Genomic DNA, 26640 nt, shown 5'->3' with positions numbered 1-26640 from the left:
CATTCAGAGAAATAATTTAATTAAATCCATAGTTAATTTGAAAGCAGCTACTTTAAGTCAAACAAATGACCACATGATTATATTAATTTTGTTACATCAAAATCGTTGTAAATAAATTGGAAAAAGAATTATTCAAGTAGTGAGGATAACATACTTAAGGAATATCCTCTTAGAAACCAGTTTCTTTTTTTTTTAAATGAAGCAAGCAGTTAAAATTTGTAATGCTTTATGAGAGGTGTAAAAAAAAATCCCAAAACAAACACAAACAATTTATTTTGAAATGAAACATGCATTTTTAGTGAAACTTTGTGTTTGTTTTTACTGTACCTTTCTTTAGTCCAGGAATGAAAGCTAAAAAGAGATTTGCATAAAGTTAAGCAATATATATTTACTCTTCTTCCAAATATACAATATAAGTTACATAGTAAATTATATTATACATTGTATTCTTGATCCCATTTCACAGACAGTGTTAACTTAAATAAGATAGAACTTATTTAACTTTGTCTTCTGTAATTTGTGAGAATGCAATTTAACCAAGCCTATGTAATATGTTGTGCTTTCAGCAAGAAGTTATTGCTCCTTTAGATAATGCCTATGTGCCTTTAGCTAATTACGTATTTATTAGGAGCTCAGTGTTATGCAAGAAATCAATATATGTCTAGCTTTACTAACTGTGAAAAGGAAATACAGTACACAAATAAAATGCCACTAGCATTCATATACCATCCTACTGAAAACATAGAATGTAAGAAAACGGTATATTTTACCTAAAATACACTTGCCTCCAAATTCTGGTGATAAAAATAAAAATGACTGCCTAATCAGTAGACACTAGCCTGACAATATATTTCAGTGAAATTATTATCATTGTTTTGAGAATAATTTTCTATAAATTCACAACCAAACATATATATTATTTTTCACAATTAAAAAGAGAAATTTATGTATATTATAATAATCATATTCTAGATTCACAGTAATTATTTTTAATTAATTTTTCTCACACATTATGACATCATTGTCAAGAATAAGAAGTGAATACTATTTAAACCAAATAGTTTATACTAATAAGATATTAAGTTTTTATCAATATGTATAGATGACTATCCAATTTCTTCTTTAAAAATTTTAAAATCCATAGTAAAATATATTTGTTGATAACTTCTGTGTTTTAGTATATATTTTATATATGCTAAAATGTTTGTGTTTGGATAAAAGTCTAAAAGACAAGCAAATTAAAATTGCATAAAACCTACTTCAATTAAATTTGAGGTAATTTGAAATGACACATGACACATTAAGAGATGCATAGTAGGTCAAAGACAAACAAAAATGCAGCTGCAAGTGTGACAGATTGGATGTAATATTCTTATAAATTACACAAATTAATCAAAATATTGTTTGCTATTTTTCAGGATCATTGATGTGTTACAGCACATTCCTTCTCTATCATGAGGTATTTTATGGAGAAGTAAGACAATTTAATGGTAACACACTGAAGAGAAAAAGAAAAATAACAGTTCTTTCAAAAGATAGATGGAATAAGATTTATCTTTCAGATAGTATTCTGAAACTCTACACCTTTGATGTATCTAATTCTATGGAAAGCATACTTCTCATCCATTGTTGCAATAAACAATCAAGACCTGTGCTTTTTCAACATTATTTTCATATATCTTACAATAAAAAAAATGAAAATAAAGTTCTTGCTTTTCACTTGTAAGATGCAATTACAGGTTACATAATTCTCAGGGATCTAATATGGTAATCAAAAATGAAAAAACAAGAGGGATTGGGCCTGGACATGCTTCTAGTGCTCTGAATATTTTTTTCTAAGTGAAAGAAGTTGAATAGGTGTCAAAACAACAACTAAGCAGAAACCAAGTCCATTTTGAAAATGTAGTCGTGAATGTTGATTCACTAACATAAAAAGTAAATTTTATTTATAAATGACTAATGACAAATTGATAAATTTAAAAGTTTAAGGTATAAATATATTTCTTTGATTATGAAAATATCAAAGCTTTTAATTTGCTTCAATAAATAAATAAATAAATAACTACCATTATCCATGTCAACAAAATTTTGGTTGATCATACTCAAGCTATAACTTACTATCAAATTCTCTCTTTTTTATAGACTATCACTTAGACCAGCGCCATTTATTGAAAAGGTTGTCTTTTTCCACTATAGGTTTTTGGCTTCTTTGTCAAAGATCAAATGCCTATTGGTACATGAGTTTATTTCTGGGTCTTCAATTCTATACCATTGATTGACCTGTCTGTCTCTGTTCCAATACCTTGCAGTTGTAATTGCTTTGTAATACAGCTTAAGGTTAGGGATGATGATTTCTCCAGAATTTCTTTTATTGTTGAGAATTGCTTTGGATATCCTGGATTATTTGTTTTTCCACATGAAGTTGAAAATTGCTCTTTACATGTTTGTAAAGAATTGTGTTGGAAATTTTGGGCGGATTTCAATGAAGCTGTATATTGCTTTTGGTAAGATGGTCATTTCAGCATGTTAATTTTACCAAGACATGGGCTTGGGAGATCGTTCCATTTTCTGAGGTCTTCTTTAATTTCTTTTTTCATGGATTTGAAGTTCTTGTCTTACACATCCTTCACTTCCTTGGTAAAAGTTACACCAAGATATTTTGTACTGTTTTGGCTATTTTGAAGGGCGTTGTTTCTCTAAATTTTTTCGCAGCGTATTTGTCATTTATGTAAAGTAAGGCTGTTGATTTATTTGAGTTAATTTTAATACCCTGCATTTTATGAAAATAGATCCATATTTATCACCCTGCAAAAAGTTGAGGTCCAAATGTATCAAGAACCTCAGTATAAAACCAGATACACTGAATTTAATAGGAGAAAAAGTGGGCAAAAGCCTTGAACTAATTATCACAGGGGAAAATTTTCTCAACAGAACACCAATGGCTCAGTCTCTAAGATTAAAACTAAACAAATGGGTCCTCATGAAACTGAAAAGATTTTGTAAGGCAAAGGATATAGTCAATAGGAAAAATTATCAACCTACAGATTGAAAAAAAACTTCACTAACCCTATATCCAACAAAGAGCTAATATTCAAAATATGTAACTCAAGAAGTTAACCTCCAAAGAACAAAAAACTCAATTAAAATATGGGGTGCAGAGCTAAACAGAGAATTTATAGAAGAAGAATTTCAAATGGCAGAGAAGCACTTAAAGATATGTTCAAAGTGTTTAGTCATTAAATACAAAGGAACCTGAGATTCTACCTAACACTAATCTGAATGGTTAAGATCAAAACCTCAAGGGATAGTACATTCTTGTGAGGATTTGGAAAAAGAGGAACACCCCTAAATTGCTGGTGGAGTTACAAGCTGGTACAGCCACTCTGGAAATCAATCTGGATGTTCCTCACAAAATTGGACATAGTTCTATCTGAAGACCCAGCTCTACCAGTCTTGGGCACAGACCCAAAAGATGCCCTACCATACCTCAAGCACAAGTGTTCATAGCAGCTTTATTTATAATAGTCAGAAGCTAGAAGAATAGATACAGAAAATGAAATTTGCAGACAAATGAATGGAATTAGAAATATTATCCTGAGTGAGGTAACCCAACAGGACATAGATGGTATATACTCACTGAGTAGTGGATATTAAAGGAAAAGTACAGAATACCTAGATTACACTCCCCAGACCATAAGTATAACAAGTAGAATGGCCCAAGTGAGGATGTTTCAATTTCATTTAGAAGGGAGCAGGAAACAATCAGGGGAGGAAGTGACCTGGTTGGAAGAAACATATTTAGAAGTAGCTTGTAAATTTAAGTATTTTTTTCTTAAATAACTTTCACTAATATAAATGGCAAAGTTTTTCACAGCAATGTTCTGTTAATTTATTGTTAAGTTTCCTATAGAATAAAAATATATATTAAGGTAGACTTACTGAAAGTTTTTTTACTGCCTTAATGTATCAGTTGAAATAAATGCATTTGGGTAATAATAAATGATAGGCCACATCTAAAATATGATCAGTTTTATGTTACTGGAATTTTTTATAAGTTTAAGATAAGTGTTTTCCCCCAAAGTAGTATAAGAACATTTTTATTACCAATATAATGAGAATTAAAAATATTCAAATCTTTGTTTCACATACATAGGTGTAATTTAGTTTGCTATAAATTACTTTAAAATTTATTATCAGTGGCAGTTTCTGTCTGTAACTGATGTCCACAGAATCCTTTAACTTCACATTTTAAATATCAGTAGACAAACCTAACATATGGGAAAATGGCTATAGATTTTAGAAATAAACAACCAGAGACATTTTCCATGTGGTTTGTCATATTAGGTGTATACTGCAGGGAACTGATCTTTTTAGATGATATGTTGATAAATATTTTATGTCAGCAAAGAACAAAGCATAAAAGATAGTGCCACAAATATGAAGAGGAAATGAAAAGTTGAAACTAGCTATTTCAAACCGAATTAAATAAAAGTTTATATGCACAAGAAGACGATGGTCTAAGAAGGACTTATTTTACCAGCCTGACAGATTAACTGAGTGCACAAGACATGTTAAAAGGTTTCTTGAATAAACCAAATGCTTTTTGCCAAAGAAATCATCTACACTTCATGATTAAAAGACAGAGATTTAAGGTAATGGCTCTGTGGATGCTCAAAATATAAATATTATATTTTTGGTACTTAAAAAAGAAAAGCCTGTCACTTAGAGATAAAATATTGCCCGAGATCTACTTTTTCCATAACTAGGAAGAATATATAAATCTTTCATAAACTATAGATTCATTTCTGCATTTGTTTGAATCCCTAAGTATTAATCTCTTACTTTCTTGGCTTCTTCAGACATAAAACGTTAACATTACTTCTAGCCAGAATGGGATATTTATGTAGAAATGAATTTATATCTGCAGCATAATATTGCTAAGAACTTACCAGAAATTTATAAAAGAAATATAGTCATGAATAACTGGTACATTTATTTAAAATGTATGCCAGTCCTATCCTGTCCTCTATTACCCATTGCTTGCAGACAAAACAATGTGACACCATGAGTTTCCTATTCCTTAGCAGCATTCCTTTCTTACTCTGTTTGAATCTCTCCTCTGCATTATGGAGAAAGACATACTAATGTCCCTTTATCTTGTAAGGTTATATCTTACTGAAAGAAAAAAATTTGTCTTAAACAAATATACTTTATTTCAGTTGAATTAACCTAAAGATCTACAGGGACTTCTGTCTCCAAAATTAAAAGCACAATTATACAACTATGTTAAATACTGAACAAAATTGATGGGAGTTGGTTAAAACATAACAAATCATTTAATCTTTATCCTGTAATCTGAATACTAATCAGGATATTCAAGTGTTAATAGTGATTACAAATACTAAAATTCTAAATAATGATTCTAATGGTTGAAATAAATTCTATCAAAAATGTCTTAGTAGAAATGTATCTTCCTCACTAGATTGAATGGTATCACCAAACATAAACTTAGTAGTTTGTCATGCAATTTTAAATTAAATACACATCAATTTCTCATTGTTTTACTGTATTTCCATTAAATATTTGTGGTTCACTACAGTCAAGTGACTAGTATCTAAAACAAACAAAAAGTGTATCATTTCACTAAATATAATATTTATACAAATGACAATGAAATCCAAGATTTTACAGCAAATGTATTCATTTATAAAAATAATAAATATGAACCCTTTCAGTTATGGACTTATAAAATTAACAGACAGTAACTTGTTCAGAAAATACATGTAATTTGAGTGAATAAATCAGGAAGAAAAAATATAATTAATGATTATTCATACAATCTAAATTAAGAATTTAGTTAATGTAAAAATATACAGAATATAGAACTAATTTAAAAACTAGGGGATGCAGAAATGGCTCAGTGGATAAGAGCAATTGTTGCTGTTTCACACGATCTGGATTTTATTCTCAGAACACACATGGTGGCTTACAATTGTCCTTAACTCCAGTTCCAGGAATTTGAAAACACTCTTTTGATCTATAGTAGTATTTTATTTGTACTCACTGTTGTTATATAGAATCAGGCAAAACAGTGATGCACATAAAATTGACCTAATATTACTAATTTTAAGAACTCTAAGTTTGTGAAATGCCCTTAAGAACAATCCTTTATATAGGAAAAATGATTTTTAGGTTATGTATTAGAATGTAATGATTCTATACACAATTTCAAATGACAAAATATATCTTACAACTTACACAAGGTATAGAAAATAAATTATTTCAGTAAAAGCAATTATCTTAAAATAATTCATGGCATAACTATGATGGGTTAACAATATTGCTTTTTGTAGAACTATAAAAAGTAAAACATAGTTTTTATTTCTTTTGAGTACATATTGTGTAGAAATTTTGTCCAAGATAAACCTCCATGTTCAAGGGAAGCTAAGTAAAACACAGGATATCCAAAAGGGCATGAAATATTCTATCCTTCAAAGAATTTAATTCACTCAGAATACTCAAAAGAAAGGTGAATCATTCTATCTTGAAACAAAGCTCCTTAAGCTCTAGAAGTAAAAGAAAGTTTCAGGAAGTTCTGCAGCTGAACAGATTCACTACATCCCTCCGTCCCCAAATGAATATTATCAGTAAGAAATAATCAGACAAGCCTAACTGCCAAAGGACACAAAAAGAAGCTGAACAGTCAAAATAAAAAATAAAAATCAGAGACCAGCTGAGTAACTAGGAAAACGCATAAACCAACAGGTGCCTAGAAAGGCAAGAGTCCAACCTGTAGCTTTTGGTGGTGTCTTTTCAGGTCATATAAGTAAAACCTGACCTATAAACTCTTATAATCTCAAATATAATCCCTTGGTTCAATGAGTTGGAATTTGGTGGTACCTTTACTTTCATCTGTTGTTTGTTAGATGTTTGCTTACAACTCCTCTAGAAAGGTGTCATAAAACAATAAACAACTGGATTAAATTCAACTGACTTGAATTTTAAGTTTCACTGGTAATTATAAAAAACAGAGTTTTAAAAACCTGCTAATAGTTTACTTAAAATATGGCCTCCTCTGTCCTAATATATTTTGTGAGGTCTAGAGACATTAAACTTTGAATATTTACCATGAAAATTTTTCATATTAACTTTTCATAAAATAAGATCAATTAGTATCAAATTCAGTATAGAAACTCATCACCATAATTTTCACAATTTTACTGTAACACATGTCCTTAATGAAGTCTTGGTCAGTTTACCACCAATACAAGGTACTTTAATAGACAACATCAGGCTGCCTTTTAAAAAGTCAATTGACTTACATTAATAATGCATAATTCTAAATTAATATTTAATACTGCAAAGTTAGAGCATTACCGGTTACATTATAAGTTAGGTTTAGGACAGGAATCTTGTGTAGCTCAAGCACTGTTTTAAATATTGGCATATCCATAAAATGATAACTTAATTATGGCTCCATATATAATATTTACTAAACATGTCAATGAACTTGTAAGAGACAAATGAAAACAAACATAGAAAAATTAAAAAAAAATGCATAAATATTCTAAATATTATATTCTATATCTTGTTATATAATAGTGTCTATATAATATATAATGTTTATGTTTGATTTGCTTTTGGATAAATTCAATAGAACAATATATTACATTATAAACAGTGAGCCAGGTGGTGGTGGCGCACGCCTTTAATCCCAGCACTCAGGAGGCAGAGGCAGGCGGATTTCTGAGTTCGAGGCCAGCCTGGTCTACAGAGTGAGTTCCAGGACAGCCAGGACTACACAGAGAAACCCTGTCTCAAAAAACCAAAAAAAAAAAAAAAACACATTATAAACAGTGATGATATTTCACTGTTTATAGCATGAAGAGATGTATATCTATTATTTCACAGATGCGCGAAATGTTTTTCATTCTCTTTCAGTATGTTTTGGACCCAACAGTGATGACATTAGCTGAAATACCCAACAAAAGGGAGAGAGAACCTCTAAGATACCATATGGAGAGGTTAGGAAAAGCCTCTGGTTGAGGCATGGGGTCACCCACCCTTCTCAAAAATTTCAACTCAGAATTGCTCCTATTTAAAGGAAATACAGGAACAAAGAGTAGAGCCAAGATTGAAAGAAAGGCCATCCACGGACTGTCCCACCTGGGGATTCATCCTATATGCAGCCACTAAACCCAGTCACTTTTGCTGATGCCAAGAAGTGCTTGCTGACAGAAACCTGATATAGCTGTCCCCTGAAAGGCTTTTCTAGAGCCTGACCAACCATTAGACTAAGCACGGGGAACCCAAAAAAAGAGTTAGGGGAAGGACAGAAGGAGCTGAAGGAGTGTGTAACCCCATATGAAAAACAATATCGACCAACCAGACACCTGGAGCTCCCAGGGACTAAACCACTAACCAAAGAATACACATGGAAAGACCCATGGCTCTAGCTGCACATGTAGCCTTATCTACTATAAATGAGAAGGAGGTCCTTGGTCCTGTCAAGGCTTGATGCCCCAGCATAAGGGAATGCAAGGGCAGTGAGTTGGGAGCGGGTGGGTGAGAACCCTCATAGAAGGAGGAGGGGAGGGAGTGAGATAAGGAGTTTTCAGAGAGAAAACTGGGAAAGAGATAACATTTTAAATATAAATAAATAAAATAACCAATAAAAAATTAAAAAAAGAAAACTCAAAAAATGAGTAATTTGTCATTGTCATATATACAAATATATTAGTATCTGAGTTCAAATAATTTTAATTGGACAATCAATCATCTTATATTTATTTTATTTTATTTTATTTATAAATTTACTAATATAGGGTCTGGCTATATCATCTAGATTATCCTAGAATATACTATCTACTACAAGCTGGCCTCAAACTGTTAATCTTTTGTATCATTATCTCAAGTGCTGTGATTACACATATGTATAATCATATTCATGTCTAATATTTGTTTGATTTTTTCTGCCTTTGAGTGCTTACATGCATAGAAATGATCAGACACCGTTAATCCTAGATAAAATTTGATACTAATATCTATATTTCAATGTATCTATACATATATTTATATATGTATCTTTCTCTTTATTATCTATACAACTATAATCTTTCTCTAAGAATCTAACCTTGCAATATATAGTATTGATATGAAAAATTTGATCATATGTACAGTTATAATAATTCTCTTTTCATATTAATTTTATCAATTATGTCAGATTAAATACATTATATAATTAAAATTTATCACTTACTTAAATAATTACTAATTATCCATTCTAAATTTTGGAGCATTTAAAATCAGTGCATTTGGCATTAGATAATTTTGATATCTCCTCATCTAGTCTTTTATCTTAGTCTTTCTTATTGAGGCAAGAATAATTTTTAAAATAGTCTTAATTTACATTTCTTTGAAAGCAACAGAATTTGAACATTTTAAAATGGTTTTTATCCATTTATATTTCAAAATTTCAGAGCTCTATGATGAATACTATGTCACATTTGCTAAGTTATGTTGTTTACTTGTTTAGTTTTTTGATCTCTTTGCATATTCTAGATATTAACCATCTGGATTTAGTTGGTAATTAGTTTTCCCATTCTGTAGGCTGTTCATTGGTTCAAACGATAATCTGGTTTTCTGTACAAAGTAATTTCAGATTAATTGGGATTTTTTGTGGTCTATATGGCCTGTAGTTTCTTTATTGGGCAGAAACATAAACTGCAATGTAGCCCTGAGTATAGAAAGCTACAGATAATGTGGAAAACTGAAGGTATGAGATAAGACCTAAGAAGATTGATCTCTGGTAAAAGAAGACCACGTGTTTGGAGGAAGAGAAGAACTCAAATAAGGGAATCCAGAGACTATTGCTCAAGTTCTATTGATATTACTATTTTTAGTAAATAGCCAAAGGCTATAGAGCTAACTATAGAATATTAAATATATTTCAATACTGAAGTGAGCACAGAACATTGTGTCTATATTCATTATTCCTCTGTTTTTCATATTCACATGTTGCTCACAGCTGCTCTGGCTACAAGGTACCATTTGTTAATTGTTGGTCAGATGCAGATATTTGCACCCAAACAATGGACAGAAAGCACTGACCCCTGTGGTTGAATTAAGAAAAAGCTGTAAGAAGCTGAGGAGGAGGGTGACCTTGTAGGAGGACCAGCAGTCTAAATTAACCTGGACCCCAGAAAAATCTCAAATACTATACCACCAACCAGGGAACATTTACCAGCTGATATGAGCCACCCAACACCTAAACAACGAAGGACTTCCAAGGTCTAGGTTCAGTCAGAGAAGATGTACCTCACCCACAAGACACTGGATGCCCCAAGGAATTTAGAGGTCTTGTTGGGTGGGAAGTGGCTGATGGGGTCATCCTCATGGGGACAGGTTCTTGGGGAGGAGGTATGGTTTGTGGAAAAATCAGAGGGTGGATGGAGGTGGAATGTAAATAAATAAATAAAATACAAAAAGTAGAGGCCTGGAAATTAGTAAGATGAAAGAATTTATAGACATAAGAGTTTGAATGCTTCGGTATGATGTTTCAAGTGTAATAATGGAACAGGGAAGTTTTAATAATGTAAAGGATTGGAAGAGCCCAGATGGAAGACACTAAGAGCAGAGATAACTAACAGTAAAATGATTTTGAATTTTTATAAGTAAATCAACTACTGTAGCAGAGTTTGTACATACAATGAAACCACCATATTACAGGGTAATAATGCCCATACTAGACAACAGATGCTAACAAATAAAAAGCACAGTGCCAGAAATTGATCTCTTTTGGGATCAAATTTTCCCTGTGGGAGGATAAAAGTAATCATCTTATTAACCAGTTGTAAATCATGCAAGCTACAATAATGGATGACTTTTAAAAATATTCCCATTGCTTCAATAGAGGCCAGAACAACATGTAAACAAATATATTGGGGTTGGATTTAGAATTCACTCCTACTGATAGTCTGCTACTATAATTCTGCTAAATGCCCACAGTATTAAACTATGTATATATTTTATACTCATAGTATGGTTATAAATGACTTATCTTTATGCCCACAGATTAATATATTACTCTGTTGTTACCAGAGAATCTTCTATTTGTAGTAGATAGTGATTAAAATACAGACCTATAAATGGCCAATGATCAGATAAAAGGTGACTAAATTTCTCAGACCTAGATGGGCACCTATATAATATCCCTCTTCCCAAGGATCATGGATTGTTGTAGATTAGGGATAGAAATAATGCACCAGCCAGAGGTAGTGGGTGAATATAAGGAAACATCATTCTCAGGATACAACATGAAATTTTGAACATAAAACATGAACACACAGAGCTTGTAATAGCATACACATGCCCAGTTAAAGCTCAAGCCAGATGGTGATGGTTTGAATAATAAATGGCCCTTAATGTCTTAATCATTTGAATACTTGGTTACCAATTGGTGGGAATGTTTGGGTTAGTTTAGGAAGCATAGCCTTGTATGTAACAGCACGTTACATATTTGAGATTCAAAGAGCATAACATGATTGCTGGTTTATCTTTCGCTCTCTTTATGTTTGCAAATAAATATGTTGTCTAGTTGATATGAAGTTTAACACATTTATTTCTTTGTTAAAAAAATAGTCATTTTCTTTAGCTATAAATGATCTTTGAACATTGGCTCCAATTTATCATTAATAATTAATGAAGTTTCATTTGAGTTATCAGATGATGAGTTTTTTTTATACAGTACTAAGCAGAAATGAGAAAATACTGTATTTGGATTCAATTTTACACCTATATATACTCCTCTTTTTATATGAAATACTTGTGTTGTTTAAAGTCAGTCTTCTTTTACATTTCAACTCACTGATTAAAGATGCTTATCACACTATGCCAAGACTGATACTTATGTTTGTCATTTTATTTCACTAAAGTTATGCCAATGCGAAAAATGGTGTCATCTAATTAGTAAACTGCTGTGATTTAAAGAATGTTTTTGGCAGTTATGAAATATGATTCATTTGTGTATGTGTTTTTTCTTTCATCTTCTTTTTGTTAAACTAAATATTAAGTAACATGTGAGTGAATGAAAAAAGGCAATTCGTATAACATGGCATGAATATATAAATAGATAATTCTATTAAAGAATTGAAGACCCTTTTCAGTAGTCTTGATACATATTTAGACACTTTTTCATTATTTTGCTACTACTCACATCTCTGTTGTAATAATATCATGAAAAAGTATTTATATATCATATATCATGCTGGACCTGAATTTGTAAGTCTTTGATATATCAGTATAATGAAGAAAATAAAATTGCTACCATTAACATCCAGCTAGTTTGCTTGAAATTCTATCCAAGGGGCCTCATATATATTATGACAATTAATCTGTACTATTATTTATTAAAATCAATAATCACTTCCATGAGAAGTGACAAAATGCATACATTTTTTTTTTACTTACTGTAAACTAAAGGTAATTTTTAATCAATTAAAAATTGATTACTTAGCCATCAGGAAAATGCAAATGAAAACTACTTTGAGACTACATCTTACACCTGTCAGAATGGCTAAGGACATGTACACACGTGATAGTTCATGTTGGTGAGGATATGGAGCAAGCCAAACACTCATCCATTGCTGATAGGAGTGCAAGTTTGTATGGCCACCGTGGAACTCAGTATGGCTGTTTGTAAGAAATGTGGCAACTATCATACCTCAGAACTTATTTATACCACTCAGGAATATACCCAAAGTATGTTTCATTCTATGAAAATAATACATGCTCAGCTATGTTCAAAGCAGATTTATCCATAATCTCCAGAATTTGAAAACAAACAAGATGTCCCTACACCAAAGAATTTATAAAGAAACATGATACACTTACATAATGGAGTGTTGTTCAACTGCTAAAAAAATGACATCATGAAATGTAAAGACAAATGTAGTGGGGTAATCATTTTATACACTCTGTGAAGGTGTCTCTGTCTTTCCTCATCTGCCTAAGGCATTCTCTCGCTTTAATATAGTGCTGATAGCATATAGATAGGTCAAAGTGAAAGGGCAAGTCTTTCAAAAAGACATAGAAAGATAAACATAGTATGTATTCATAAGTAGAGTAAGCTCTTTATTAAATGATTTTCTTGCTTTATTCTACAGACCCAGAGAGGCTAAGTAATAAGGGGAGCTATATAGGGTTCCTATAGGTGTCCCTGGGAAAGGGAAATAGATTTTGTGGGTTGATTAGGATGGAGAATAAGAGATTAAAGGAGGTATTTATGAGAGTGAAGACTGGAATTGGAGGGCATTGGGGGGGCTTCATGAAAATTAATGCATTGGAAACTTTCTGGAATCTATGAGGGGACCTTAAAGAGGACATCTAGTAATGGTGGATATGGATCCTAAACTGGACATCTTCTGTAACCAGGCAAGTGTTTCAGTGGTGGGACTGAGAAGTCAACTATGCCACAATAACATTAACCTACAGTGTGTCCTCCCTGCAGAATGTTCAATGATGGCAAAGAGTGTGTGGGAGTGATCAGCCAATGACTGTTCAAATTTGAGGCCAATATAGGAGAGAAAGTCCATGTTTGATACTGTCTGGAGGGCTGAGAACTGGAGTCTGGATAGCCCAGAGACCTAGAGTGGAACGAAACACCATTTGCCAAAACAAACACAAAAACCACAACCAAATCCAAAAACTAAAACAAAAACAAAAACAAAAGCTAAAACAAAAAGAAATGAAATTTGTTTCCTAATGGTATTATTCCTAGTTCAGTCATCATAATGCAGAGGGGAAGTGAGATGATGCAGCAATCTACAGCCCAGTTGAAGGTCTCCATGAAGTTTGTCCCCTTGGAGCTACAGGAACCTGAGGAAGAAGGGCAAATGAACTGTGGAACCAGAAGGGTTAATGACAAGGGGAGAACATGGCTTGGGGGCTAACAGAAAGTGAAATGGCAATCACAGAGCATGCATGGGTTTGTGGTAAATCCCCTGTCTGTATGTTATGTTTGTTGGCTTGGTGTTTTGGAGGGACTCCTGGTAGTGGGAGTGGGTTTGACTGTAACAGTTTTGCTTACTTTGGGGAGCTTTCTCTTCCTATTTTGTTGCCTTGCCAGATAAGATGTGAAGATTCATGCCTAATATTATAGTATCTTGTAAAATTTCCATTGATATCACTGAGGGAGGAGCTGCTCTTTTCTGAGATATGATGGAGGGAATAGATTTGTGGCAGAGGAGATGTAGGAGGTGACTAGGTTAAGTGGAAATAGGATGTGTTGTGTTGGAATTTACTGCATGAAAGAAGAATAAATAAAAAATAATAATAATAAAAAATAATAAAATAGAGATTATATTTTAACTTTACTAATAAAATACGTATTATCATAGAGGTCATAGAAGTCAACATTATGAAGATTATGCTATCATACATGTCAGATGAAAACAGTGTTGCAGACTTGACTTATTTTTATTTATGTACAGGATACATTACAATCTCTGTGGTCAATTCACTGCCTAATGACAATGAGCTACATATGACAAACCACAATATGGTCATAACTTGCTTTTTTTTCAGACAAATTTTCTAAGACCAATTTGAAATACTCTTCTGCAGCAGAACAGTTACAATTCTTCAATTGTATTTTAGACATATTTTTCTAATCAGCATTAGTAGCTGCAGGTTGTACAACTAACTTCAGTGGAAGCAACAAATTATTTTCAAGAAGGTGGTCAGAGTTCAGTCACATAATTGAGATATTTACACCATAAAAGACAGCCAAAATATTTTAAATCAAATTGTTTTGTCAGCACAGTATTTATCCTTGAACACAATTAGTGAAGAATCACTGACATTGTCACAGAAAATGAAGATTCTCAGAGAAAATGAAGAAACTGCTCAATTGATATTCGAGATGAACCATTTAGTCAAATAACTCTGCCAAACTACTGAATAAACATACAATCAATTGCTTTGGTAGATTGTGTCATATTAATTCATAGCTGTTATTTTTCATTTTGGTGTTTTTCTGCTAATTCTTATTTAGCATTGTCTTCATCATACAGATAAAAATAAACTATAAAGCTTCCAAAATGAATCAGGACAGAATATTATACATAATGAATTGAAATTTCATAGAATTTCAGAGGAAAGCTTAACATTTGGAAAGATGCCACAATGCACAGAATCTTAAGGGTGAATGTAGCACAATAGACTTAAATCCATTAATTTTGACACTGGAAAGCAGTCACTGTTCTTCAAAGGCAGCAGATGATATAAGTCTCATATTCTCATATTCTCATATGAAATAAACTTGATTTTTCTTCAAAAACTGGAACTCCCAAATTGGAATGAAACATGTTATCTGTCTTTACCAATAAACCATAAGCTTTAAGAAAAGATATTGTGTTGGAATAATTTCATCTTTTCATCCACATCAGCAAATTTGAGCATGTCAAATACATTTATACAGATCACTACATAATGATTCTCAATGAGGTTATGAAATACAACATGGCACATTGCAGAGTATAGGTTGCAAGAAAATGTTTAACTTGAAAAAAAATCCTTTATCTGGATATATGGTTTTCCATAGGAAAGAGCCTCCTGTTGACTTACTCTAGTTGTAATTCACAGATCTCCCTATGATAGGATAGAAAACTATGCGCAAAGACTTGTGTATAAAACCATTGGAGTCACTATCTATCCTACCTTTTTATTGTTCAAGTATAGCCTATTTCAAGACACTTAGTTATGAAAAGTAAACGGAATAAGATATGTATCTATAAACACTAATATTAATTGAAAAAAATTACAAAAGGGAAAGTCACATTTTAATACATATGTATTAAACTGAAGCCATTCTGTGTTTCATTTTTTATACTATGCTCTTAGGAACTTTGCTATTAGACAAGTGTTTACTTAATAAATTTTATTTACTATTTTTATGTGCAGGAAAATGACCATGAATTATAACTTTCAGTGTGAGAACTTGAGCTCTTTGTCTTGTTGCCGGGGTCTTTAACGAGGCATTATCAATGTAGCCATATAGTTTGCTGTCTAGACAATTATAGTTCTGGAAGGAAAGGTAGATGTATATTCTTAACTGTACTCAGATAGTCAGCAATAAACAAAATTATCTCAGGCACACAGGGAGTGTAGTCATACTAAGAGCCACAGCTTGAAAGACAGAATTGATTCATACTCACTTCATGACCAGGACTAGAATCTGGTAATAGATTTTCAGTTATTTTCAAACTTAAGATCCCACTGAATCCTTCCTTTCTGGTTCCTATACAGATACATAAAATCATAGACAAGACGAGACAAGAAAGCAGAAGAAAAACTTTCTAGGTAAAAAAGAGTGACTACTGGGAGTAGGAAGAAGAAGGGAAGAAAAGTTCAGGGTTGGGAAGTGTAGTGATTTGAATATGCTTGGCACAGAGAGTGCCACTATTTAGAGGTGTGGCATTATTGGAGTAGGTGTGGCCTTGTTGGAGGATGTATGTCACTGTGGGAGTGGGCTTTCAGACCTTCCTCTTAGCCACATGGAAACCAATCTTCTGTCTGCCTTTGAATCAAGATGTAGAGCTTTCAGCTCCTCCTCTAACCCCATGTCAGTCTTGATATTGCCATGCTCCCACCTGGATAATGTACAGAACCTCTGAACCTGTAAGCAAGGCCAGGATAAATATTGTACTTTATAAGAGTTGCCTTGGTGATTGTGTCTCTTCACACCAATGAAACTCTAAGACAGGGAGGGATAGGATAAAATTCATTGTATTCTCTTATATAAATGTTATTGTGGAAACTAGTACCATGAAAAATGGCTAAAGAATAATAAAATTATATTTAAAATATTTTTAATAATTCACTAACCTTCTGAACTTGACTTACAATAATAAACTTTTTATGACTAAAGACAGTACATGGTAGATAAGACATCATACAAATAACATAGTAGTTACCTAATGAATTTAGGCACAGTGATTCTGTTAAGATAGTCTCTATCCTGGGTTGATAAATTTTTCAATAATATTTATTTCTGTATGCTTATTAATAGTAGAATAACATCCAATTTCAGGTTTCACTTTGTCTTTTGTACACTCAAAAAATTTAAAATATTTTTAATTAGTCAAATTAAAGTTTGTCATATAGGTGAAAGAGGAAACTCTAGTTATGTTCTCCTAAATATATATGAAAACTATGCCAGTTCATGCCATTGTCTGCTGACATGAAATTTATTCTTTGCATATATTATCATTTATATTTTTTATAAAAGCAGTTCCCAAACATAAATTTGATTTACCTATGATAACCTTTAGCCTCAATCAATATCAGGTATTATAAGGCACATTCAATTTAGCACCCATGATAGATAGCTGGTCTCCTTACAATGGTATCTACTCTAGAAAATTGAAAATCAGAGTAAATGTGTCCATCTGCTCCAGATTCACCCCATCATATGTGTTATAAAAACTTTCCTGCTCAAAACTAAGGGGTGTGTTATAAATACTCCAGGTGCCTTAACAGCTGTGGTTCAATCTGGTTTTATTTAGCATATGTTAATTATAACATCAAAGAAGCTAAAAGACTAAATTTTCAGATGGCAAAATAGTACAGAATGATCACTGAAATAAATGTAAAAGAGTTCATGACATGAAAGGAAAACTGTGACACTTTTACAAAATATATGGGAAGAAAGACCACAGTGTCTTAGGCATTCAATCACCAATTCAATCTATAAATGGGAAGAAACATCCAAGGAATTTTCATGGAAGTGTTTCAAATGTACAGCAGCAAGTAAAGGGGCTATCAGAGAATAACTATGATGATTTTACTGTGTACATATTTCTTTACATGTTTCTATTTGCCACACAAATCTCCAAGTTGTAATATAAATGGAAAAACTTCACTCTCACCTTGACATGCTGGAGGACAAAATAAGTCACAGCAGGTGAAATGAAATGAAAATTATGGAAGTATTTATAAAGTATATTATTGCCACATTACTAAGACAGTAATGACCACAGATTCAAGATTCAACTCACATTTGTAAGTAATATCAAATCCAGAGGAGGAGGGGCAGTCTTTGCTGCTTTCTTTATGATATACACATGTGTTCTGTAAGGGTTTTATTAAGGCTGTAATTACAATGCCTTCAAGTGACATGGCTGTATTGTTTGTACTCTTGTAAAAATTACAGTGACTTTAATAAATTCTATTTCAAGGCTCATACATTTTTCAATATCAATTTTAGTTTAAAACCCACAGTTAAATGTACTTATGCAATTTCTACTTTTCTACTTGAGTATGCTTATTATACGAATTGAATTTTTGGCTTCCGCCTCTAGCCCGGATACTGGTGGCTCAAGCAGTCTTCCAGCAATCTGCTCCCCTCTGAAAACTGAGTCCAGAGGCACCCTAGGGAGGGCACGGATCCCAGAGCAGAAGAATACACAGCCTTGGTGGTATCTACTCATCAAGCATACTGAGCAGACCTGCCTAAACCTCCGATGTCCTGGAATTCCATCTGGATTCAGTGAAGACACAGCATCAGAGGATTGTCAATTTACTCTTCTCCCCACCCCTCTTCTAATATCTCAACGCCCATAATCAGCTTGAAGAAGTTAAAGAAGAGTCAGTGCCCGTATTCCCTGGGCTTGGGGACTAATGTGGTTAATAATGGTCTGTCTTTTTAGGGAATAGTAGTGGTTTTGTTGGAACAGGGAGGATTAGCTAGGACTTATTGCATAGCCATAACCTACTGGTAGAAATCTGTATAATTATTATCAAGATGAAGTTACAATTTCTTAAATGGTACAAAATTTACTTTGATTTCAAATTTAAGGTTTTCATTGGTACGAACTTCTTATTAATATAAAAGTGAGACGAATATTGATACTCTCATGGGCATTGTGCCTGTATAACACATTTAGGAATACAAGGCCTAGACCCAGTCCTTCTTTAACTTTTTTAACTTATTTGGGATGGTTAACCTATGAGTTAAGGGACTATAGCAAATTCATGGCTTTGAGTTTATTGTTAGGAGGTTTCCCATATTTTATTCAGAAATAGCTGAGAGGAGTAAACAGACAACAGTCCAGGTTACCTTGCATGGATAGTTGGTTTTCAAAACATCAGAAGTCCATAGAATTGACGCTACAAACATTTATATATTAATGTCTATTCTGATTAGAGACCTGTCTGCTCCTGACAGCTTCCTGTCGTGGATTCTAAGAAGAAATTGAGCATCCTTGGAGTTACTCCAGTTGTGTGGTGACAGCCACTAGGCAAGAATTGCCTCTTTCCATCTACAGACAAATTACTGTCCAGAAAAGGACACACATGCAGAATAGTAGACTGATTATATCTGCCTAGACAGAGTAATCAGCCCTTAATAATCCTGCATCACTAAGGTCTGTCAGATGACTCTGGGCCAGAAGGCTGAAGATTTGATGCTCCAAGTTCAGTAGTATAGGGGCTTTTCAGGTGTTCAGAGGTCTCTATAAATTGGCTAAGTTTAGAAGTTATGTTTAGTGCTTCCCATAACTTCAGTTAACTCAGTCATTCTTGATTTCTGATGGGGTTGAAGACCTATAGTCTCATAGCCAATCCTGGCTATTTACTTTAAGAGAAAATATCTGAGTGGATGGTTTTCAGCTGACATTCACTCTAAAGCCAAGAAAAAAGTCCAGGTTCAAACTAAGTGTTTTAGTTAGAAGAGATGACAGAGGTTCTGGTTAGTCAACAAAATGATAGACTGGGTATTAGGACTATCTTGTACCTCACTGGTACAATTAGGAATAAGTATGCTCTAATTGTATTTTGAGAGAAAAGTTTTACTTTAACAGGAAGAGTGATATGTAGAAGGAGCTAAGTGGGAAGGAGTACTGAGAGGAAGAGATGGAGTAAGGAGAGAAGATGAAGGAGAGGAGAAGCTAGGTGATGAGAGAGAGAAAGAGAGAGGGGGCATGGAGGCAGGTGTTCACATGTCTCCATCAGTCAAAGATAGCTTTTATATCTAGGTTGGGTATTGGTTTACACTTCTGATTGAGCATTACCAAACTTATAAATCCTTTGATTAACATTAAAAAAATTTTTATAAAAGCAAAAAGGAGGAGGGGGCATGGGACATGGGTTTTCTAGGGAGGGGAAATGGGGAAAGGGAATGGCATCTTAAATGTAAATTAAATATAAAATCAAATTTAAAAAAAAAGAATGGAATTTTTGGTAATGAATGTGGATATTTATCAAAAATCTTAAAGCAAATATAAACAGACTTTAGATCATGTATCATGTCTTCATTTATTATGAATATCAGAAGATCAATTTAAGTATGCTCAGAACTATAATGTTTTACTTGGAGTTGATTTCTGAATTAATAAATATTTATATAACTGTGAATACTCAAGTGCAGGGAGCCTGCTTGATCACCAGTTCTCTTTGAATAGCAGCAATAGGAAAGCATAAGTGGAAATGTGACGATGGGGTGGCAAAACTTGGTTTGGGGAAAGTACAAGTTGCCTACTATAAAATGACTTTTATCTTTCTTGACTCTAAGTTATTCTGAGGCCAGAAGTCTCAGGCCTATGGAGATTAACACTCAATTTTTAAATTGCTGGGGATTAAGTAAGAGAGTTTTTTGTTCTCCTTCCATGGACCAGGTACTTTGCAGCCTGTGACCTCTCACAGAAAGAAAACAGTCACTTTGCAAAGAGTCTCTAGTCTTCTTTTTTTCTAAAAGAAAAGAGGAGAAAACCACTCTCTCTCTAGTCTTTAAGAAAACACTACCCCCTTTTAAGTAGTAGCCTACCTGCTCTCTCTGCTATGCCCCCTGTGCTCTGCTTTGTTATGCTATGCTTCTAGTCTGCTTCTATTTTCTTTCTCTTCTGCTTCTCTTCTTGTGTTTTCTTCTCCTATTTCATCTATCCTATTTTTTTTTACTTTCTAAGAATATATTATCACATGGTATTCCAAGAATTTTTTCTTCAAAACTTCACAAGTTCAAACATAAATTGAAATAATACACTGAATAAAAAGTTACAACAGAGATGTTTACATATGTTATCACTAAGACTATTTATCTAAATAAACATTCATTATCTGTTACTAGCTTCACAGGTTCATTAAGAGTTTCAAACAATAGTTCTGTCTTAGTTAACACAGCTTTGTCAAGAGGCAAATCATCTGCCTATTATCTCATTAATATTGAGGTTCTGTCTAGATAACCTGACAATATTTTTTTATCCTTGCACCTATAATAAATTGTCCATACCTAGTTTTATGACCTTTTGTTCTCAGATAATGGTTTTACAACCAGCACAGAAGGAATGTTTTCTCTAATCATAAATTTGTTTCAGGCATGCTTTCTAGCCTACTGCCAGTAGATTGTGACACATGAATTTTTACAGAGGCCTAATTAAAGACTTCATTATTTAAGAGCTCAAAATTACTTCTATAAATTTAGGAATTTTATAGAATCATTTTTAGGAATTAAGAAATCATCTATTCATCTACTCAACATTACTACAAGAGAGTACATCTTCTTTGATCTGTAGAAAATCTGCCCAATAAGGTGGACTAATGCCAGGAATAGTTATATCACTTTAATAACAACAGAAAATGCATATCAGCTGCAAGAAGCAATCAGGAGATGAATTGTCTGGTGATCCTGCCTCTTAGAGCTCATTTATTTTAGAACATGCAAAAATCATCATTGGTCACCTTTAGGAAGCTACCTGCTAGCTTTTAACCTATCATAGATGGCTGACAATTGAAGCATATCCTTTTCATTAGAAAAGTGTTACTTATACATTTATTATCAATAATAATAATAATGTTTAGACACATATAAAAACTTAAACCATGTCAGGGATGTCATTACAAACTACTTATAGCTTTAAAAATAAGCACCTATAATTATTCCTGTATTTTATGTTAACAATCTGAGGATGATATTTATTAATATTTTACAAATTAATAAAAAATCTGATAACTACATGAAGTGCCATTTAAAACAAGACTATTATTACCTGTCTATATTCATAAACTAATAAGAATTGGACATAGTGGTCAATAACCGAAAACAGAAACCTCAAAGCATGGTTGATCAGAGTTCATGAATGAAATTTGTAGATTTTGCTATTTTTTTATAGATCTTCCTTTTTGTATTTTGAAATATATATATTCTTTATTCTCATACATTTTATATTATTGATGTAGAGGAACAAGAAAATTGTTTTAATGACTAGAAAGAAAAGACCAAGGCAAATAAAAATAGAAAGGCATGTACTTAAAGGGATGAGAGAAAAATGAGCAAGACAGGAGTGTCAGGGACATCACAAGAAGACCTATAGAGTCAACTTAACTTGAGCCCATGGGGCCTCACAGAGACTGGGCCACCAAACAAGGAGCATGCAGGGGTTGGACCTAGGGCACCTACACATTTGCAACAAATGTACTGCTTGGTCTTTATGTGGACCTCCCAAAAATTGGAGACAGGGCTCTCCCTGACTTTGTTGCCTGTCATTGGATCCTTATCTCCTGATTGAGCCTTAGTATGAGAGGATGAGCCTAGTCCTTCCAAGGTTAAATATCCCAGAATAGTCAGGTGGCCCCTAGGGTGGCTCCTTCTTCTCTTATTAAAAGGGAAGGGGGCAATGAGAGATGGATTTGTTATGGTGAGACTGGGAGTTGAACTTTCACCTCAAATTGGAATTCATTCAGTCTGTGAGTGAGTGAATATGCACACTGCTGAAGCACAGTGCATGTTAATTTCAAATGGCTTTAAAGGCAGTTGGATTTTTGAAATCATTAGACTTTGGCTTGTTGCTCCAAGGAACATATTTCCTTGAAATGGCATTTGTCTGTCACCCCCTCTCCAGTAAAAGTATTATTAAGTAAATTATGACCTTAAGTGAATGTAGAGAAACTTCAGTTGGAAAGAAAGTGATAAGGTATGAAACCCCTGCTAAATAGCTAATAAAATTTTGTCGGCTGATGACATTTTCAGGCAATTCTAAATATTCCACATTGCAATATAAACAAAATTTACATAGCTCTAATTTCTAGTCAAGTCCCTTATGCAGACAACACAAGGTAATTTGATTCCATCCTAAGTAGATAAAATGAGTAACTTATGAAAATATCTCCTGAGAAATAATCTTATGTTATTCAAGGCTAAGAAATATTTTCCCTGGCCAACTATTGCTATCAATTATCTAAAGTCTTTGATAGTAGTTATATTTATAAAACATGAATATGTATATTATTATTATTTAAAACTCAAGAAAGTATATTTTGGTAAATATATCACTTGAATGAAAGTTATGCCATAGAGTTATTTTCTTTTGAATTCAAGTCATTTTACTATATTCTCAAAGAGCCAGAATTATTTTATAATGCCCTAACTGTACATAAGTTGTCTGTATGTTCATAACAGTTTATTTGCTTTTCTACATTAAAATATCAGTTTATCAGATGGGAGAGGGTGTCTAAAAGTTGCAGTCACAGCTACAGAATATCAATTAAACATAATTTATATATCATAGAAAGTAACTAAAACATTTATTCAGGTGGAATATAAATACATTTTATCAAGTGTTACCATAACAAAAACAGTAAATACTAATAATTGGTGGGAAAATCATATACTAATTTAGGCAGTAGTCAAGTATTTATTTAACTGTTTTATAGTATACTATTTAGATGGTAAAAAAAAATTAAAATACCCTAAGTGAACAGCCCTTGCCAAAATAAACTGTCATTGACTTTAGTGAAACTTAGTTGTATGAGAAAACACACTGTTTAAAAGCTTAATAAAAGTTCATTCAAGAAAAGAATCATTGTCAAAACTCAGCATGGAGTGGATAGAGTCTCCTTGGTCTTTCCATTAATCTGTACTGCTAAATGTTTTTGGTAGTTTAAATTTATCTGAAAAGTAAAAATATAACTGTTTATTACATTTGAATTGGTATTCTATAATAGAAATAGACTAATTCTAGGGTTATTTGTCAGTACATTACTGTTGACAATTTGAAAATAATGAACCATTTTACCAAGCCAAAGGTATATTTTACCAAACTGCAATTCTGATAATTCATTTTGAAACAATAATTTCTGATCAGATGTTTTTCCAAAAAATATTAAACCTTATTCAATTCATACTTGTATATGGTTTGCTTATTTACTAAAAGTTTTATCTCTTTAGTGAGTAATATATAAAATTCTACCAGCAGACACAGTCACATGAATTTTTAAAACATGAATTATGTTACAAGTAAAATGTAAACATGAGCTTATATATAAATTCAGAGAAAATATGTTGTAACTCTCAATTACTAGACAAAAAGAAAGATGAAGAATAGGCTCGAGGATATGTATGTTGACATTCACTCTGTTTGACCAGTCCTTAAAACAGAGTTATTCACATGTAGGCTAAGAATATTGAAAGAGTAAAATCATAAGTCATCACTATAGTTTTTGCATTATTAAATTTTTATTTGAATCTGGTTAGTTTATCTTCTATTCTGAAAATTCAGAATTCTTAAGTTCTTTTTTGACATTTTCAATTTCCCTGGTATCTTTCTCTTTAAAATTAAATTTATACAATAATAAGGATAACCCAATTTTAGTTCTTTAGATTATTTAGTAATATGGTCTTTTTCTTGAATACAGATTTGAGAAAATATTAGATAGGTTTTTTTGGCCAATTGTTTTTGTTAGCTTGACTGATTTTGTTTCTGTTTAGTGAGATAGAGTCTTACTCTGTATTCCTAGTTGACCATGAATTTTTTATGTAGACTAGGCTGTTACTGAGATCACGAATATTTTCCTACCTTTGTCTCTGCAGTACTGGAATTAAAACTGTGTGTCATCACACCCAACCTGATAAGTCATTTAAGTGGTATTACTGACATTTTGTTCTTTCTCTAGTAGGTGAAAAATCAAGTCTAATTGTTTGTCAACAAATTAAATGAGAGAAGTTTAGAGCAAGATATGAAACAGTGTGAAAAATTACTTCAGTGACAACAAAGAGATTAATTTTCCTTTTGGCAGGCATATATCATTACTTAAACATTCAATTAATCATATGTAAGTGGCTTTAATGTTCAAAAGAATATAGGGCCCATATTTTTTTAGGTGTTAACAATATTAGCTATTTACTAATGACTCGTCTTTCTTTTTCTTGTCACCCAAAAAAGTTCTTACTACCATTAATCAGAATCAAACAGGGATGGAAGAGATATATCATCCAATAAAATGAAATATATTAAAAACTCAAAAGGATGGATTTTTTAAATCAAATTTAAGTAAATGCAGGAGTTTTAGTAACACCATGTACCTGCTTTGTATGCATTACATTTTTTGTTCTATATATTATATAAAACAAAACAAATAGATAAACTTAACGAGATATATTAATCATGCCATAAAACAGATACCAAGCAGTTTCACAAGGGACAGATCTTTTCATCTGTAAACGCCTGAACATCTATACTGCATAGCATTTGCCTGCCTGTCATAAAGAACATGAGTATGGTTACTTCTTGTTCTACCTAAAATATGTTTGTTCATACAAATTGTAATGTAAGCAGTGAGATATAATAACATGTTATGTGGTACTAATTGATAAGAAATGATTTCCTTCTACTTACAGACAAAAATGTTATGAGGCTGATAAAAGGAAACATTAATAATATATGTATATTTGTAAAATAACAGAACACCCCCACCCACACATCTCTAGTATACATAGTACTGTATAGACAATAAAATATACACTGATTTTTTTTAATATTACACTTTTAGTTTCGGAAATTAAATTGTCAACACTTTAAATCCCATGTGGCAGTGTAGCATGTTGACAGATTCTGAAACATTCAGTTAAGTTAAAGATGTCATTGTATTCAAGTAAAACATACCTTGTCAGAAAGCCAGTGTAGAAGAAAATTAATAAAGGTGGTGATCTACAAAAATATCTTAGGTTAGGGATTCTAAGGTATGCTCAGTTAAGCATTTTATCAGTGCTTCCTTCCACCACAAGACTCAGAGAAAATCTCAGATAAATGGGTCAAATAATATTAAGAATCCAAGTATAGGCAAGGATACTCTCAAATGGTTGATCTCTGAGAGTAACACAGTTATCACATTCATTATCTGATTGTAGCTGTGGTTACCTTCACAACTCCAACACAAAGTCAAGCCAACAAATATTCCAGCATAGATAGAGGAGGTACTAGTGAGACCTCATCTCAAATTGAGGAGCTATTGACAGTTTACAGATTTGGAAAAAGAATCATTAAATAATGTGTAAGGGTCACTAGTAAGTTGCCCATGATCCAGTGTATGGACTTTCAACCTTTTGCATATGGTCAGCACTAAATGGATTCACTGAGGTATAGAGGAATTTTAATCCAGCAACAGTTACTCTGCCAGGGGATCACACCTGAAGAACTTCCAGTTATTTGTAGTCTAGATGAAAGGTAGACATACCACAGACCTTTACTACCTCTGGATAGGATATAGACATACCCTTATTATACATTGTTAATCCAAAACAATGACATCTAATTGAGGGGCAAAGTGATTAATCAAAAAAAAAAGATTGGTGAAAATGAGACAGAGAAAAGA

General features: G+C 32.6%; 1 protein-coding gene across 3 annotated transcripts in view; it reads right to left on the bottom strand.

Annotated features, from left to right (window-relative positions):
• Nucleotides 1-26640, bottom strand: part of Pcdh11x (protocadherin 11 X-linked) — a 497227-nt gene that overhangs the window by 88186 nt on the left and 382401 nt on the right. For 2 of the 3 annotated variants that reach the window (XM_034485675.2, XM_076919132.1), the window contains one exon: nucleotides 328-351. The exons of the other annotated variant lie outside the window; for it this stretch is intronic. In XM_034485675.2, the coding sequence (XP_034341566.1) occupies nucleotides 328-351 (24 nt within the window). The remainder of the gene's footprint in view (nucleotides 1-327; nucleotides 352-26640) is intronic. 3 annotated transcript variants of the gene reach the window in all.

This window comes from Arvicanthis niloticus, chromosome X (assembly GCF_011762505.2).
Source record: "Arvicanthis niloticus isolate mArvNil1 chromosome X, mArvNil1.pat.X, whole genome shotgun sequence".
In the NCBI taxonomy this organism is placed as follows: Eukaryota; Metazoa; Chordata; class Mammalia; order Rodentia; family Muridae; genus Arvicanthis; species Arvicanthis niloticus.
The sequence above is the reverse complement of the archived record's forward strand: the minus strand, read 5'-3'. Positions and strand labels throughout refer to the sequence as shown.